Source organism: Ischnura elegans, chromosome 6, assembly GCF_921293095.1.
Source record: "Ischnura elegans chromosome 6, ioIscEleg1.1, whole genome shotgun sequence".
Taxonomy (NCBI): domain Eukaryota; kingdom Metazoa; phylum Arthropoda; class Insecta; order Odonata; family Coenagrionidae; genus Ischnura; species Ischnura elegans.
In genome coordinates, this window is record NC_060251.1 from 90,631,911 (window position 1) to 90,647,387 (window position 15,477).

The 15,477-nt window shown below is 37.4% G+C and overlaps 1 protein-coding gene across 1 annotated transcript in view; it reads right to left on the minus strand.

The window, feature by feature from the left end:
* The window catches only part of LOC124161153 (RYamide receptor), a 657,512-nt gene that overhangs the window by 376,559 nt on the left and 265,476 nt on the right, over positions 1–15,477 (minus strand). The window contains exon 4 of the mRNA XM_046537388.1: positions 10,050–11,104. Within this exon, the coding sequence (XP_046393344.1) occupies positions 10,050–10,898 (849 nt within the window). The 5' untranslated portion in view covers positions 10,899–11,104. The remainder of the gene's footprint in view (positions 1–10,049; positions 11,105–15,477) is intronic.

Below are 15,477 nucleotides of genomic sequence, written 5' to 3' on the forward strand. Positions count from 1 at the left end.
TACACCTTAATATGACTTACTGATTGCACAAAATGAAATAGAATTTGTTAAATTTCAATATTTTCTCTCATTTTTCCACTAATTCGGTATTTTTAATTTGGCAAGTTCCGAGAATAATTGATTAGATTAACCCTATACAAAGAAAATATATTGTTATTGTCAATTAATATTGATAAATTAGTCATCTACGGAAGGAATTTTTTATAAAATGCACAATTTTTGATCAAACTCAAACTTACCATGCAACAATCGAGTATGACTTTATCGCAGAAGAAAAAAAATCTAGGAAATATAGTGGCTCATGAATGAGTAAATATTTCACGAAGATATAACAACATAGAAATTTTTTAGCATCAGGCTCTGTTATTTCTATTTATCGACTGATCCCAATCATTTTTGTTTAGAATCAGGCGTCTCTAGTAATCACAAAATGCTCAAAACCGATTGGACACCCTTTGAACACATTCACTCAGAAGCTCTTTCAAAGCGCATTTGACCTACGTCAGTTTGCTTCATATAATCAAGGAACGCAACGGATTCAAACGAAAGCAAAGACCACTGCACGTAATATCTGTCTGAGTTATCGTCGATTTGAATGTTATAGATGAGAGATCAGATTCCAGCAACTGCGAGTGCATGAAGCCAGTTGAACGTTCTTTGGCTTCCTTTAGACTTCCGAAGGATGCACGCTACGCCAGACAGCCTAAATATCCACGACTCCCAGCATATAAAATCCGTCCAATTCGCTTCTAAACAAATTCGCTCGATGCCACAGGGTATAAAATCACAAAAAAAGAAACAGGCACACTCCACTACCCCTTCAAAGAGGATAAAATATTACGATTTCTACAGAGACGCAAAGAAAAGCTAAAAATATGGATGCCAAACTCAGCTTCCTTGTTACATGGAACTTTTGCCCTCACTGCGATTGCTCATTATAACATTTTTTGAACTAGTAAACATGTCAAAAAAGAAAAAAAAAACTTTCTCCCATGTTGATATGTTTTCATTTCACTTTTTGAAGTGAAGTTTTTTCATTGTTTACCACTACGGGTCCCTCTTCCATATTGATAACTTCTAAGGATTGTTACGTCGAAGTAAATAAATACGTCACAATTTGTAACTATTTTTTAATGTATCCTACCACTAAAGTAGGTCTATAATATGAGGCATTTTTTACGAAAAACTCTTGCCTGCCTACCCTCCCATATTGTACTTATCTTCCTATATATACCTATCTTCCTATGTATACCTACCTTCCTATATCTATCTTTTTCCTCTCCATTCTACATTTACTTTCATATTGCCTTCTCATAATGGATCCTCTTTAATTGATACAATTTTAATTAAATCAGGTATGTTTAATTAGTTAAGTCCGGGGAATAATAATATCAATAAACCCTAAACCAAGAAAATATCTTATCATTGAGTACTATCGTGGAAAAATGTGGAATCCATGGTGAGATTTGTTTATAGAATGGATAATTTGGGGCCAAACTATATATACTAAATATACTATAAATGAGTATAACTTGATCGCCAAAGACATGAAACTAAAATCAGGTGATAGAGAGGCATAATAAAAATAAGAAATATCTCTCGAAGATATTATAATGTGCACCTAAATGTTTTAGTTCCAAGCACTAGTACTTATATTACTCGAGTAATCCCAATCATATTCGTTTATTCAGGTGTCTCAAGTAATCATAAATTCTATTACTCGACCCATCCCAGTCATTTTCGTTTAGCCAGGTGTCTCTTCTAGTTATCATGAAATGGTCAAAACGGGTCTAGTCAAAATTATACGAGTCTGCGAATAGAATATTTAATTGCAATAATGATATCTGAATTATGCAAAGTTCAATTGCCGACGATCGATGTTATCTATGAATAGGTTTACACCAAAGGACAGAAATGACTTTTTACACTTAAAGGGTCATATTTAATCATAATCTTCGGTCTCTGTAGAGTTTGCATCAATTGTACGTCAAGTTTTTATTTTATGCATCCTGCTGAATGTGCATATAGATATTAAACTGTCCACTAAATTCAGCATTTCTATCAGCAGTGATAATTGTCATATGTACTCCTAAAAGCATATTCGTTAACCCTTCACTGCATTATGTATCCTAGTAGATACACTACACTCATTGCTGGTTATTTCTGAATGGCACAACTCTTCCTCTCTAACGCATGGTGTATCAGTTATGATACACCTCGTCCTTTTACTATATTCTTGAAGCAGTCAGTAGGTGCCAAAGGTGATCAGCTTCTAATTGTGTTCAAGGAAGTCAGCTCCCCGCATCAGTAAAAAGTAAGAGGATTTACCCAACTGATATCTATATGTGTAAATAGTGAAGGTACAGGTGCCAATGAGGAGTTTTCAATGAGTATTTGAAATGAAAACCTTCGGTAGAAAATTTCTAAATCTGCGCTACGTACCAATTTAATACAAAAGTTTCCAATAACCATAATGTATCATACATGATACATACAAAAAAAATTCCTAAAAAATAAAAAATTGCAAAAAGATGTTTATAGTATAGTAATGTGAGCGTTTCTGGATAGATTTGACGAAGAAAAAACTTTTTCGGCACTCATTTAGAAATTCATGCAGTGAAGGGTTTAAGACTCTTAGTTTGGTATTTTTTCGGACATATTTAGGCACTCATCTTAGGAAAAGCTCGTTATTTCCAGTCACAAGATAGCATTCAAAAATGCGAGCAGAATTTAACGAGTGTCTTCGAACAGAATCCTTCCGTCTGGCAGGATTAAACAAGAACGTGTACCGCTATTAGGAATCCTAGGACTTACGCAGAATCACATCTCTAAATCCCTAGTAACAGACGTTGTTCAGTCAGCTGCGAATTTCCAGGAACTCGAAGCAGGGTACTCGCGCTGCAGTTTTGCCATTCCTTAATCTTCAAGTGTAAACACAAGTTGCATAGCGCGTATTCATCTCAAAGAAACCGGTAGTCCACGAGAAAACGCAAGGTGCCAAGTGATATCAATGCATAGGAAACACGCTGTAAGATTAATTAGCCTCCTAGACACCTGTATGAAACTGGCAGTGGAACTTCGTTTGGAGATTAAAGGCCCCTCATTCAAAGTTTTAAGACGCACCCAGGCAACATTTCAATCTTAATCACGGAAAAAGACCATATCATCACTGAAATGCTCTCCCCTCACAAAATACATTAGAGCAGGAGTGTGGAGAAAATTATTCTTTCATTATGTATTTCCATCCAAAGATTGGACTGAATGAGTGCGGAGGAAGCTCATCCCAGACTTAATCAAGAGATTATGATTTCACGAAAAAGGATTAGGAAACAAGTTTATTTTCCTGGGTCACCTCGCAATCGAGATTTTGCTTTGAGGTGTCTGATGGCTTCACCCAGGGTTTGAAACAAAGACCCTTCGGTTTGCAACCAAGCTCAATACCAAGGTAACCACTCTCCCCGCTCTATACGTTAGCAAAACAAATAATGAAATCCTAAAGCCAGCTAGTATTGGGTCAGGAAAAATAACTAACTTTGCTTTCTGCAACTGGACTTTGAAACTCCAACTGCAATTTGACTTTGAGTTCTGAAAATCTAGGTGAGAGTAGAGTACTATACAAAAAAATCAGAGTTTTTAGTATGATAGTGTATCGCAACTAGTCGACGATTAAATGTTAAGTTGTAGAATGCGAAGTCTGTTCTTCTCTCTCAGCTTAAAATGGTATTCTAAAAGGTTAAATCTCAACAATTCTGTGCACCATTAATTGCTGACAACAGGTTAGGAATTCAGTACTTCTGCAACAATTTTACTTTCCAATATTTCCATGTTGAGCATTCGAAATGTGGCGCTACCGAGGACTGATGATAATAAATGGATCAACCGAATGAGTGATGAGGAAGTGCTAAGAAGGTGGGAGAAAAAAGAAGACTTCTAAAGACCTTTATCAGAGAGCTCAACCCACTGGGCCACAATGCCCTGCGTGTATAGTGTCACCATCTTGAAATGAGCAATAGTGGCTTGATATGACTTCTTGACTTAAGACACGATGGACCACGGCCATTTTATTTCGTGGAAAAAAATTGTTGGCAAATTCAATCAACCATGTAACGATAGTTAAAGTATGGTAGGGTAAATTGTTGAAGGAGCCAAATTTTAACTTAGCATTCTAACTCCGTGTTTCTAGGGAAATGGTAGCCTTGAGAATGAAGCCTTCTATGCGGATGGCTTCGAGTTTAAATACAGATAGAATCTTCCGGGTATCCTCATGTGAATGTTGAAGTGTGAGGGAGCATAGGGAAAAGAACCTCTAACCTAGAATAAAATTTACTTACCAGTGATTTAGAGTGACTTCTACCCTCACCTATTACTACTAACTTCCATGGTTATTCAATGAAAGTGAGCGACCCTCAATTTTATCCAAAAGGCAATTCAATCGAAAAGATGACTCAAGATAGAAATGACCTCGTTATCACATTTTTGCGTCTATAGCCATGTAACTTATGTGGTGAGCGCAGTGGAGTCAAATACATCGGAAGAGTATGATCAACAAGTACGTGAGGCATCACAGTTTGTCAATCATACAATCTAATGACGTAAGTAGCAGAGATTGTTTGTAATATTCATATTGTTTTTTTTTATATTTTTACTTTTTTTTGCTGACACGTTACATATGTCCACGGACACAGCATAAGGTGAATATTGTGTTCACTTGCGAGAAAAAGTTAATTTTAATCGTCATTGGACATTCTGTAACTAGTCACAGTCCGTAACCATCTGTCGTGTCCATGAACTGCGGAGTTCACGAATATGAAGTCCGAGGACATGACGATTTCCTCTAAATTAAGTTATAGTTGAGATTGACAATAAGGAAGGACACTGACCTTACCTAATTGAACTTGCACTTTATAGCTGTAAAAAAACACCCCAATCGTAATTAGTAAAGGATTTTACTTTTACTAATTGTTACTTGTGCACGGACATCTCTGATGATGTTTGCTTTTTCAAAAAACTAAACTAAAATAAAAAACGCACAGAGTGTATCCCAAAATTATATATTCCCACACATAAAATATCTTGAATTAGCTTCATATGTCCGGTCATAAAATTTCATTTGATAGACGAATTAGAGCCTTATGAAGTTATTTTACCCTGAACAATATTTTTTTAAATAACATATATTCTCCTTTCAGTTTTACTTTTAAAATAAACACCTTTTAATAAGTTTTGCAGCTTTAAACTCCTTGTCTTGCCACCTTGCATTTCTCTTTACTCCAACGAATGTCTCCAACCCGGAGTGAAAAAATATCGATCGTCAAGATAAAGTTTTTTTTCAGGAAAGGAAGCACTTCCGTAAATGACATAGTTTCGTTACGTGGGAAATTAAAGCTAAATATTTTGTTTGTAGAAAGTCAACAAGCCCTGCCATTCGAGATCCCTTCCACCGTTCTAGAAATTATTCTCGGTGTAGGAACGAGATCCACCGCTTCGTAAAACCGAGTCAAAGTTTCCCCCCACGTAGAGATCTGAGCAAAAGAAAACTAGACCGAACTGGAAGCATCCAAAATTTTCACATTCCCTCTTTCGCTTGAATTTTCCTTCATCACTCATGTCCTTACACCATTCTTTTCAATGCAATCTTATAATATCTCACGGGGCTACAAGTTTGATGATAACTCAAAAGAATTAACCTGAAGCGTCACGAAACCAAAAAGTTCAAAAAGAAAAACTAATAAATATTTTATTGAGTATATAATCATGAAATATGTATTTAGTGGTATTATCACCGCCAATTATACGTCGGAAATGTTCTACTTTGGGAAAAATTTCGTGCCCAGGACTTGTAGAACAAACATTATTTAAGTAAAGGGTTAAATCTGGAAATGCGATGGTTTGATACCCCTATTTGATTTAGAAATTTATAAATACTTCCAACAGAAAATGATAAATTCTTTCATTTTATACGGTGGTTTAATTCAGATAAATTTATTCATGGTTAAAGAAGGGAAAAATATGGTTAACTTCTGTACCACGAACTAACAAGTATGTACAAGAACTATGCATGCAGAGTTTTAAAATAAGCAAATTCTATAAAATTGTAATACGAAGAAATAAAACTCTTATCTTTCTACGACGATCTAAAGTCCAGCCCCTAAAATCTATATCCTTAAAAATGGCATCATTTTTTAATTGGCCAATGGTATAAGTAACACTTAGTTAACCAAGAAACCTTAAAATAATTTTGTCATTTTCCACTAGCTAATTGATATTACTACTCCGGATTTTTCTAGGTGCACCAGCTTTCATTAATTTACCTGAAAAGGAAGCTGTCCATCTCAAAGAGTGTTCGAAACAAAGCTTTTTCCACAAAGTTCCTAATTGAAAGTCGAGAACATCTCAAAAACAGTGTAATACAAGCAAACTTATGAATATATATATGCATCAAAACGATGCTAAAAGAAGAATTTTAAAACTCTAATTACAGAAAATTGTGCGCAAAATTCGGCTATGGAATTCTCCTTTCCTAACAGACTAATTAAACCCAAATACAGTCTACTACTTCACTTTTCTCGAAAAAGAAGAGTTCCATACTCCACTCCTAAGCAGAATTATCTCCTTACGTCTCTCAGTGATCTATTTCTAAGGCTTCACAAGCAAAAATTCTATGAAATAATAGTTAGCTTCTCGCAACGCAGCTATGAGAAGTTTTTTTTTACATTTCTGCAAAATATTTTTTTTAAATTGACATTTGGGCATACATTACTGTGAAGTTCATCGCTTTTCGCATGGCACTTCGCAAGTACTCAACACAAAAAAAACGAATTTGAAACTTGAATAAAAATTTGGAATAGCGGATTTATCTACTTTTGGTGTATTATCACAGTTTAATAAGTGGAAGCAGCGAAATTCAATATGAATTAAAATTCTATGTACAATAGACTATTGTCTGGATCATCATTATGATGTTTGGATTGGTGTTCTGAACATTACTCAACTAAGACTTGCCGGTAGGGATAATCCGACTTCACTTCAGTTTGTTGCCAACAATAGGCTGCCTGAAATAAGAAACCCTTTCTATGAAAAGCAACAAAAATTTTATTTTCATCTCTCTTTTAACCACGTGAAATACTCAAAAATTCTTTTCAAATTCCATGGCTGCATAAGGAAAGGAAACTTTATACTTTCTTAAACTCTGCGACACTCCACCCTAAGCAAGATAGAAATAGTCAATAAAATAGCACAAGCGAAGAGGGCTTTCTACAAAAAGAAGAATCTTCCTAGCTGCTGATAGTAGACGCAAATAATCATGGAAACAATTCATCAGGTGATACATATTGAATGTTTTTCTCAATAGGAGCGAAGCTGGGACATTGACAGCAGTAGAGAAGTTGAAATTGCTACTATTCGAAATGTTGTGATACCGAAGAATGATAAAGATAAAATCGATCAACCGTATAAGTAACTAGGAAGTGCTAAGAAGGTGGGAGAAAAAAGAAGTATTCCAAACACGTTAGGAAGGAGACGGGACAGCTTAGTTGGTCACATCATGAGGCATTATGGCCAGATGAAAACAATCGCAGAGGTACAGGTGGAAGGGAAGAAGGGCAATGGATGGCCTTAAATGAGTTACATAGGACAGGTTATACTGGATTAAAAGCGATAAAATATGCTGCTAGCTTATATGAGAGAGGAATGAGAGCTACGTCAAACCAATCTTCGGATTACTGACTAAATATGATGATGATCCTCTTATATCTGCATATTTAACTTAATAATCCGTTTCACAACTTAAAATGACAATATCCTAAGAATTACTGAAACATTTTCCCTAGATGTATGATAATTAAAATACGGAGGACAATCAGAATGAGATGTTTTGCAGCAATGATATGACAAAGTTCTAAGGATGCTTAATCTTTAACTATTTTAAGGAGGACCTCCTTCATTAAAGAACGTAAATACACTTTTTTATCAATACTTGCGTAACTGTAATGTTTTCGTTGAAGGAATTAATACGATAAATAGGCAAAGGCTTGCTCATCTGACACCCATTTGCGCAAGTGAAGGCCAGAAACTGACGAGATTTTGGAGCACATACAATACTTAAGTAGAGACCATATGAGGTTGATCATTTTCTTTATTCGACTGTTGAATACGAGCCTGCAGGAAAACTAACACTCGCATTCCCTAATTAACGCTTAAACAATATTATTTCCAATTAAAGAGGAATAATAACGAAAACAAGCATTTTGTGCGGTAATGTTAAGTGGATAGATCAGCTGAATATGAGAATTTTAAGTAAATTCACACAATGGTGGAGCAAACTTGCAAAACGTTGAAGGATTAAAGATTCTCTGAATCAGAGCGCAGGATGTTCTATCTTCGATCACGCTTTGATATATTTGCTGGGACACTGAGAATAAATCTTGATAATAAATCCTAATAATTCTAATATCTGACTCCTGTTGTTGATATGTTCGCGCTGGAAAAGGAGTTCGTTGAAAAACATCAAGCAAACCCTGTATTTTCTTTTATAGGATACGAAGTAATGAAACTTTGCAATTTTCCGCTAGTTAGTTAGCTATTCATTGGAACATCAAAAATTTAATCGATTGGAAATTGCTTCATATTTAAAACCCACCCACCAATAACACTCATAGTCACTATCGGAATTTATCATTTTCATCTCTAATTTTAAGTAAACATATATGATGGATGACTTGGCAATAAAACGTAAAGTTTCTGCTAGACGCTTGAATTTCACACACGTAAAAAGTGTAATAGGAAACGGATGTAAAGCATGTTAGTCCCCGTGCACTAAACATCCCTATTCAAAAAAGTCCTATAGTTTGATCTGAAAGTACTTCTGTAAATAAAAAAGTGAAACAGTTGCCATAAATCCAATGCTTAACATGTGAACTACAAGGAGGCGTTAATGGCCAATTAGAGTAGAGTTAACAGTACGATAACCTTCTTCTAAAAAATATATTAATACACCAAATTTTACCGTGACCGGTAAAGTAGTGTTTTCCGTCCGTTATTGATGTTGAGCTCTCAGTGTTTACTGCAAAAAAAGCATTGCTCGATTTTACTACCTAGATAATCCATTGCACTATTCTTAGAGTTTCTGAGCTTGAAATATCCAGAACGCAAAGTTTTCATGCCTTAGCTATATTTCTCATAATGTTTTTGATAACTTCTAAAATAATATCACATCCCTTGCTTCATATTAATACAGCTAATTAATGATATTTCTGACTTAATATATCTCGCTATTCTCCCTAAACGACGCTCCTTTCTGACATCATCTTAAGTAAGGCAATATTATCATTCTTCTCTCTCGCTGTAATATGAGCACCAGTAGAAACAACTGTCGACATTTTGGTACAATTTCGCAATAATTTCTTCATGATTGAAATGAAAGGTAGTTGCACAATTCCAAAATAATTTAATGCGTACGACACGTTTCGGCTCGCAGGGCCATCCTCTGATATTAGACCTCTTGTAAACTACCTTTTCATTTCAATATGTCGAACTCGTACTATATCACGCCTGAATCAGTTCAAATTTCTTAAGAGGTTAGTCTTTCCACTTGTAGATTTACCAAATCCACTATCTCGCAAGGGATGGGGGCATTAATTACTTACGGGAGACGCTTTGGGGAAAGGGGTTGAGCCGATTCTCATCCAATCTCAGGTCCGGGCAAAAATCACGTAATTTTTTCCGAAAGAAAAAGTGTAAAATTACCATATTAGTAATTTTAAATACTAGCCTTACCTAATCTAAAATAAAAATAATTAAACAACCAACAACAAATCCAACGCAATGAAGCCAATTTTAATACTGAAAATAAGCATTTTGAACCATCTCACGTGAGATTAGAGAGATTAGAAGTCGAGCCAAATCTTACGATATCTTACCCAGGGGCAGGGGTTTTATTTTAGAAGTTATCGAAAAATCGCCAAAATCTCGCCCCCTAGCAATAATCCATAAGCTGACAAGAACGCGCGAAATAAATCACTTTAAAATAATGAAATAATGTAAACACTCACCTTCCGCTTTGATCTGGCCATCCTCTGGTCCCGGGAATTCTCGGCCTCCCCCGGAGTCCTCTTGCCCCAGACGGCCGCCGCTATCCTAGCGTACGTGGCCACCAACACGGTGAGCGGCGTGATGTACTGCAGCGACATAAGGGCCATGGAATAGCGGTAACTGAGATCGTGCGAGGGCCACTCCTCTGTGCAGAGGTACAGGGAACAGTGCTGGTACCACGGTATGGGCTGAGTCAGCTGGGAGACTATCGGTATCGGGGACGCCGTGGCCAAAGCGAACACCCAAACACCAGCCACTGCACCCGCCGCACCCTTTTTCGACAGCCTGGGTCTCAGTGGCCTCATTATGGCCATGTATCGGTCCAGGGATATGGCCACCAGAGTGTAGGCAGAGACGAGAACGGACACACCTTGGGAATAGCTGACCATCCGGCACATCGAGTCCCCGAACGGCCAATATTGCAACACCAGGACTGGGACGAAGGAAAAGGGGACGCAGAACAGAGTCATGAGGACGTCCCCGACCGCGAGGTTGGCTATGAAGTAGTTCGTGACGGTCCTCATGCGAGGGGAAGCGTGGACCACGTAGCAGACCAGGCCGTTGCCGCAGAGTGCGGCCACGAAGATGGAGCAGTAGCTGAAGTAGATGGCCGCCTGGAAGTACGTGTTGTAGATCATGCGGCCGGAGCCTTGGGTGGCGGAGCAGTTGAGCGTCTCGTCCAGAGAGGATGAGTTCCCCAGAGGGAGGCTGCAGTTCACCCCGACCGCGTCGCAGGCCGATTCGGGCTGCTGTGGGTCAAATGGACCGGTCACGTTCCCGAAAAGGGCCGCGTCCTCCAACTCCGACATCACGTCTCGCTGTTCAAGACGCTATATCAAAGAAAAAAACGTGCTCAGCCCCTGTTCAGAAACTTTGGAAGGTTTACTGTCTATTTCCTAAAGGGGCCGACACCTCGAATTCTTGGTCTCATGTTTCTTTAACTTTTCATCTCTCACAAATGTTCCATCTTTAAAAATACCTTCTCCTCCACGAACACTGAACCACTGGTCCTAACCTGTAACGATAAAAAATATATTTCCAATAAGAAGAATGAATTAATCACGGTGATGATATTTAAGTGCTACAACTTTTTTTCAATTTCACAGAGAAGTTTTTATCCACCTTTAACGTTCCATCTTGAACTCGTATCTCAAGTACAACACTATAATGCCGTAAAAATGACGCTTTCTTTTGCGCCAAGAACGTCGAAGGCAATCACAATGGCAATCAATTAAAATTTTGATATCGGAAACAATATTTCTCCAACTTATTATACGTTTACATCTATAGCTAGAGCTCTTCTCCTCGTACCACAACAATCATATTAGTTCTCGTACTTAAATAGATGCAAAAGTATCGAGACAGTTAGAGAAAAGTAGAGAGTTGACGGACGAAAAAAAGAGACAGTTGACGGATTCCTCGAAAATATAAATGGAAATTTAAATAAACTCACTCTACAATCTCAAGCAACAATACACTTCACACAATAAAACTTCTTGCAGAAAAGTCCAACCGATCACGGTAGGTTAAGTGAGAATTGTCGACTGTGAGAAATCTTTCTCTCTGCCTTTTTAAGCAGTTTTTACTTTTCCGCCGAAGGGCACGCGCTCGGTTGGGAGCGAAACGTATATCGGCGGGATATCGCGGCGGCGGCTGGCACACGGTGCAAGCAGATCGGGGATCGGAGAGGAGTGTGCGACGAGATCTCGCGAAAGGGAACTTGTGGAAGTGTGGTCCGCGTGGAGGCTTGGGGCGAGGGAGGCGTAGGTACTCGACGGAAGGGATGGAGGGGGTTTTGTGCAGTGTTTTCAAGCCGAGGGGGTGCACAGCGCGCAGGTCCAAGCACCCCCTATCTATCCCCAACGCACCCCTCTCTCTCCCCGTATGCTGAGAACGATCTCCCGACAGACCAGACCGATCACATAGCCTCTCGCATCACGGCGACGCGACGGACGATTCTCCTGCTACGGCGGTAGACCATGAAGACAACGCAAATAATAAGTCATTGAGTACAATGCGCTCAAGAACTAGGAAAAATCCAGTCTGTTAATTAAACGAACAGTTACGTTTATATAGAGTGACTACCCCGTGTATTGCGGGTCACGGGGCGCAAGAGCCGTCCGACATCATTTTGATTTAACACGAAAAAATCGGAGGGGTGCATGTTGGAGCAAGATTTTTCTTTTCCTTCTAATCATTTAGATCTAGGTCTAACACCTAGTGTGCATCTCAGGAGCGGTAAGTGGCGGTGACTACTTTAATCCTAGCATTAGGTAAAAATTAGCGAAAAACGGTTATGTTTTGAACAAATTAATAGGTTATGAAAAAGGATTTACTATAACAAAATCTTGCGCGAAGTTAAGTAAAAGAATATTTTTATCAATAAATGTCCTTATATTCCCAATTATTAATTATGTTCAACTGCTGGGGGAACAAACATTTAAACAATTCGCAAACATCTCGCGTCGGGTGTTTGGACACTCACGCACATAACTTGATAGGAGAGGAGGGGTGGCAGGCTGGAGCAGGATTTTACTTTTGAGGATTAAAATTGACACTTTTTTATAATATGGAATAAAAGACTTTGCGTAGCAAGATGTGAGATTATTTTATATTAACTTGATGGATGCATCCCACATGAATAAAAATACTTAGCAATAATATTATTTCAGTAGTGTGGTCACCGATTATTTTATGATTAGAAATTATAATCGTTATTTTATAAAATTACAAGTAAAAAATCATTTTTGGCGAGCATTTTTCGATTCCAGCCCATTGTGCGCCGTACTTAGGGCGATATTCCTGAGTAGTCGGTGTTAAACGTAAAAGTGCGAGGAGAAGTGAAATGCCTTGGAGTTTTACACCGATAACCTGATACCTCTTATGGGAAGCAGATATGAAAACATAATTTTAGAGTATGAAGAAGCTAGAATCCGTTAGGCATGCACTGGGAAGATTTTTGGATGAAAATTTTAAGGGTAAAGTGCTAACTTATGAAATCGCTCCAGGCTTAACGTGGTGAAAATACGATATATCCATAATTAAATATAAAAAACGAATGGATATTTCCACACCGTATATAATTTCTCCAAACCATAGTTTCGTCACTCTATGCCATCTTAAAGGCCACAAAAATTGTGAGAGACCTCGAAAATGACAAATAGTGCTGAAACCATGTTCGGTAGTGGAGTTCAGGGGCGCAGCTAGGAATTAAGGCTAGGGGGTTTTCTGGAGCAACTAACACTGAGGCTCTGGGGGGTTTTGAATACCCACCAGAGTGAGCGGGAGGTGCGGGGGCCCTTCCTTAGAAATTTTTAAGATAATTGGTTCAGAATGGTGAGTTTTACAGCATTCTGAGGGATATTGTATTCATCCTCAGACTAGTCTATAAGTAATATTAATCTAATTTAGTAAAATGGATTAGACAGAGCATTTTTTAGTAATAACAATATAAAGAACGTTTTAAGAGATTTGGTTTGGTGAATAGCATGATGATTTGTCTACGAATCATCCGTTCCCATAATATTAGTTACAAAATTTTACACATTGATATATGTTGATAAATAGAAAATTCTCTGAGCTCTGGGAAGATTTTATCTACCGAACCACCCCCCTCGCTGCGCAACTGGTAGTTCTATATTAAAGCGTGGAAGTCAACATTTTTTGTTTATATTTATCTTGGAGAGGTGCTACTTTGAAATCATAAGGCTGCAAATCGAACCTACGGCAAAAGCATGGGAGCTGGCGTGGAAATATTTTAATCTGTTGTTACATTAATTAAATAATATGAAATGCCTGGGTGATTCCTCATAAATGGTAAAAGAGTGATGGATTAAAATTTAAACTTTTTTTATTCCACGCATGTTAAATTTTTAATCTAGCACTATCAAAAAAAGATACCTCTTGATAATGACCTGGAAAGTTAGAAACCGGTCGAGATTAATAATCTGTGTGGAATACAACGAAGTTTAATTTTTAATCTACCATGTCAATATTTTACAAAGTAATACAGCAAACCACTGATTACAGAGGGATCTGAGAGTAATACTTAACTTTAATACGCACTAGGATGGGATCTGCGAGAAAGTAGATTGTTCACACCTTGAGCTATTAAGAACACTTTCTATCTTTTTCATTGATACAGATATCATCACCTAAGAAACTCACTATGTTTTTAGATCCAACATAAGCGATAAAATGAGATAGATGTTGGATAGGAGTTCAAAGATGTACCTTGTCGAGTAGTAATTATCTTATGTAACTTTTGAAAATAGGTATCGCTTTTCAATCCATTTCTTCCGCCCTTTCAAATCGTTTTTGGTCATTAATAAATATCAAAATATTTTCCTTAAACGGGAGGTCATTTCATGAACCAAACCGGGATAATAATATACTGGGTGTTTATATTTTCTTTCCTTCCAATAACCGCGCAAGAGAAGGAGCTTATTCATTAACCGGATAATAATGAAATGCAGAGCCAGCGTATACATTAATACTGCAGATACATTCCAAGATATATAAGAAAAATCGCTCAAGAGGAAGTACATCCTGAAAAAAACAGTAAATGGCTATAAGGTTAATATATTACAGACGAAAACGATAGTACAATATCACTAAATGCCTAATTAAAGTAATATGATATTTTAATATTTGATAAATTTACGGTTCGAGATAATATTTTGACTAGTTAGTTTCATTATTCACTTTTAACACAAATCATCATTTGCTATTTTTCACATCATTAAAGAAATTTCTAACGAGGAGTAAATTTTATTTATATTCCACGGCGTTCCCTTTGCGCACTGTGAGGGCTTACCCTTTTCCGATAATTCATCGCAGGGACTATTGTGAAATTAATGCGTGGCCAAAAAGGCACGCGCATCATTTATTTTAGCATGTAGAGCAGGTACAGCACCTCTATCTACTTAACAACACTACGGTACTACTACAACAACTTTCGGATACCACTCGATCGGTTTGCGGGTAAGTCAAGCAAATGCACTCACACTTCATAAACCAAGGTAGAATTTCAAAAATATCACTACCCTTGAAGTAGGCACTCCCAAAAAAATGTGACATAGTGTAAATCTGAAAAAACAGGCTTCAGTATTATCTCTGGGGTAAAACTTTAGTAATTTATAATCAGAAACATTCTACCAAATCCTTAATGGAAAAAAGCAAAATTATAGCAGGGAAATTTGGGTGATTTATTCCCTTTTAGTTTAACTAGCCTCAATAAAACGGCCCATGTATAAGTCCAAGTTGGTGACAAAAGTTTGCCTTTTGCATTAATTGCACGGTGAGGTATCTAATACGTCGGAATATGTGCCAGCAAGAATTAATTTTGTGCTAAATTGACCGCCACCACTAATGTAGCGTTTGGTGTTG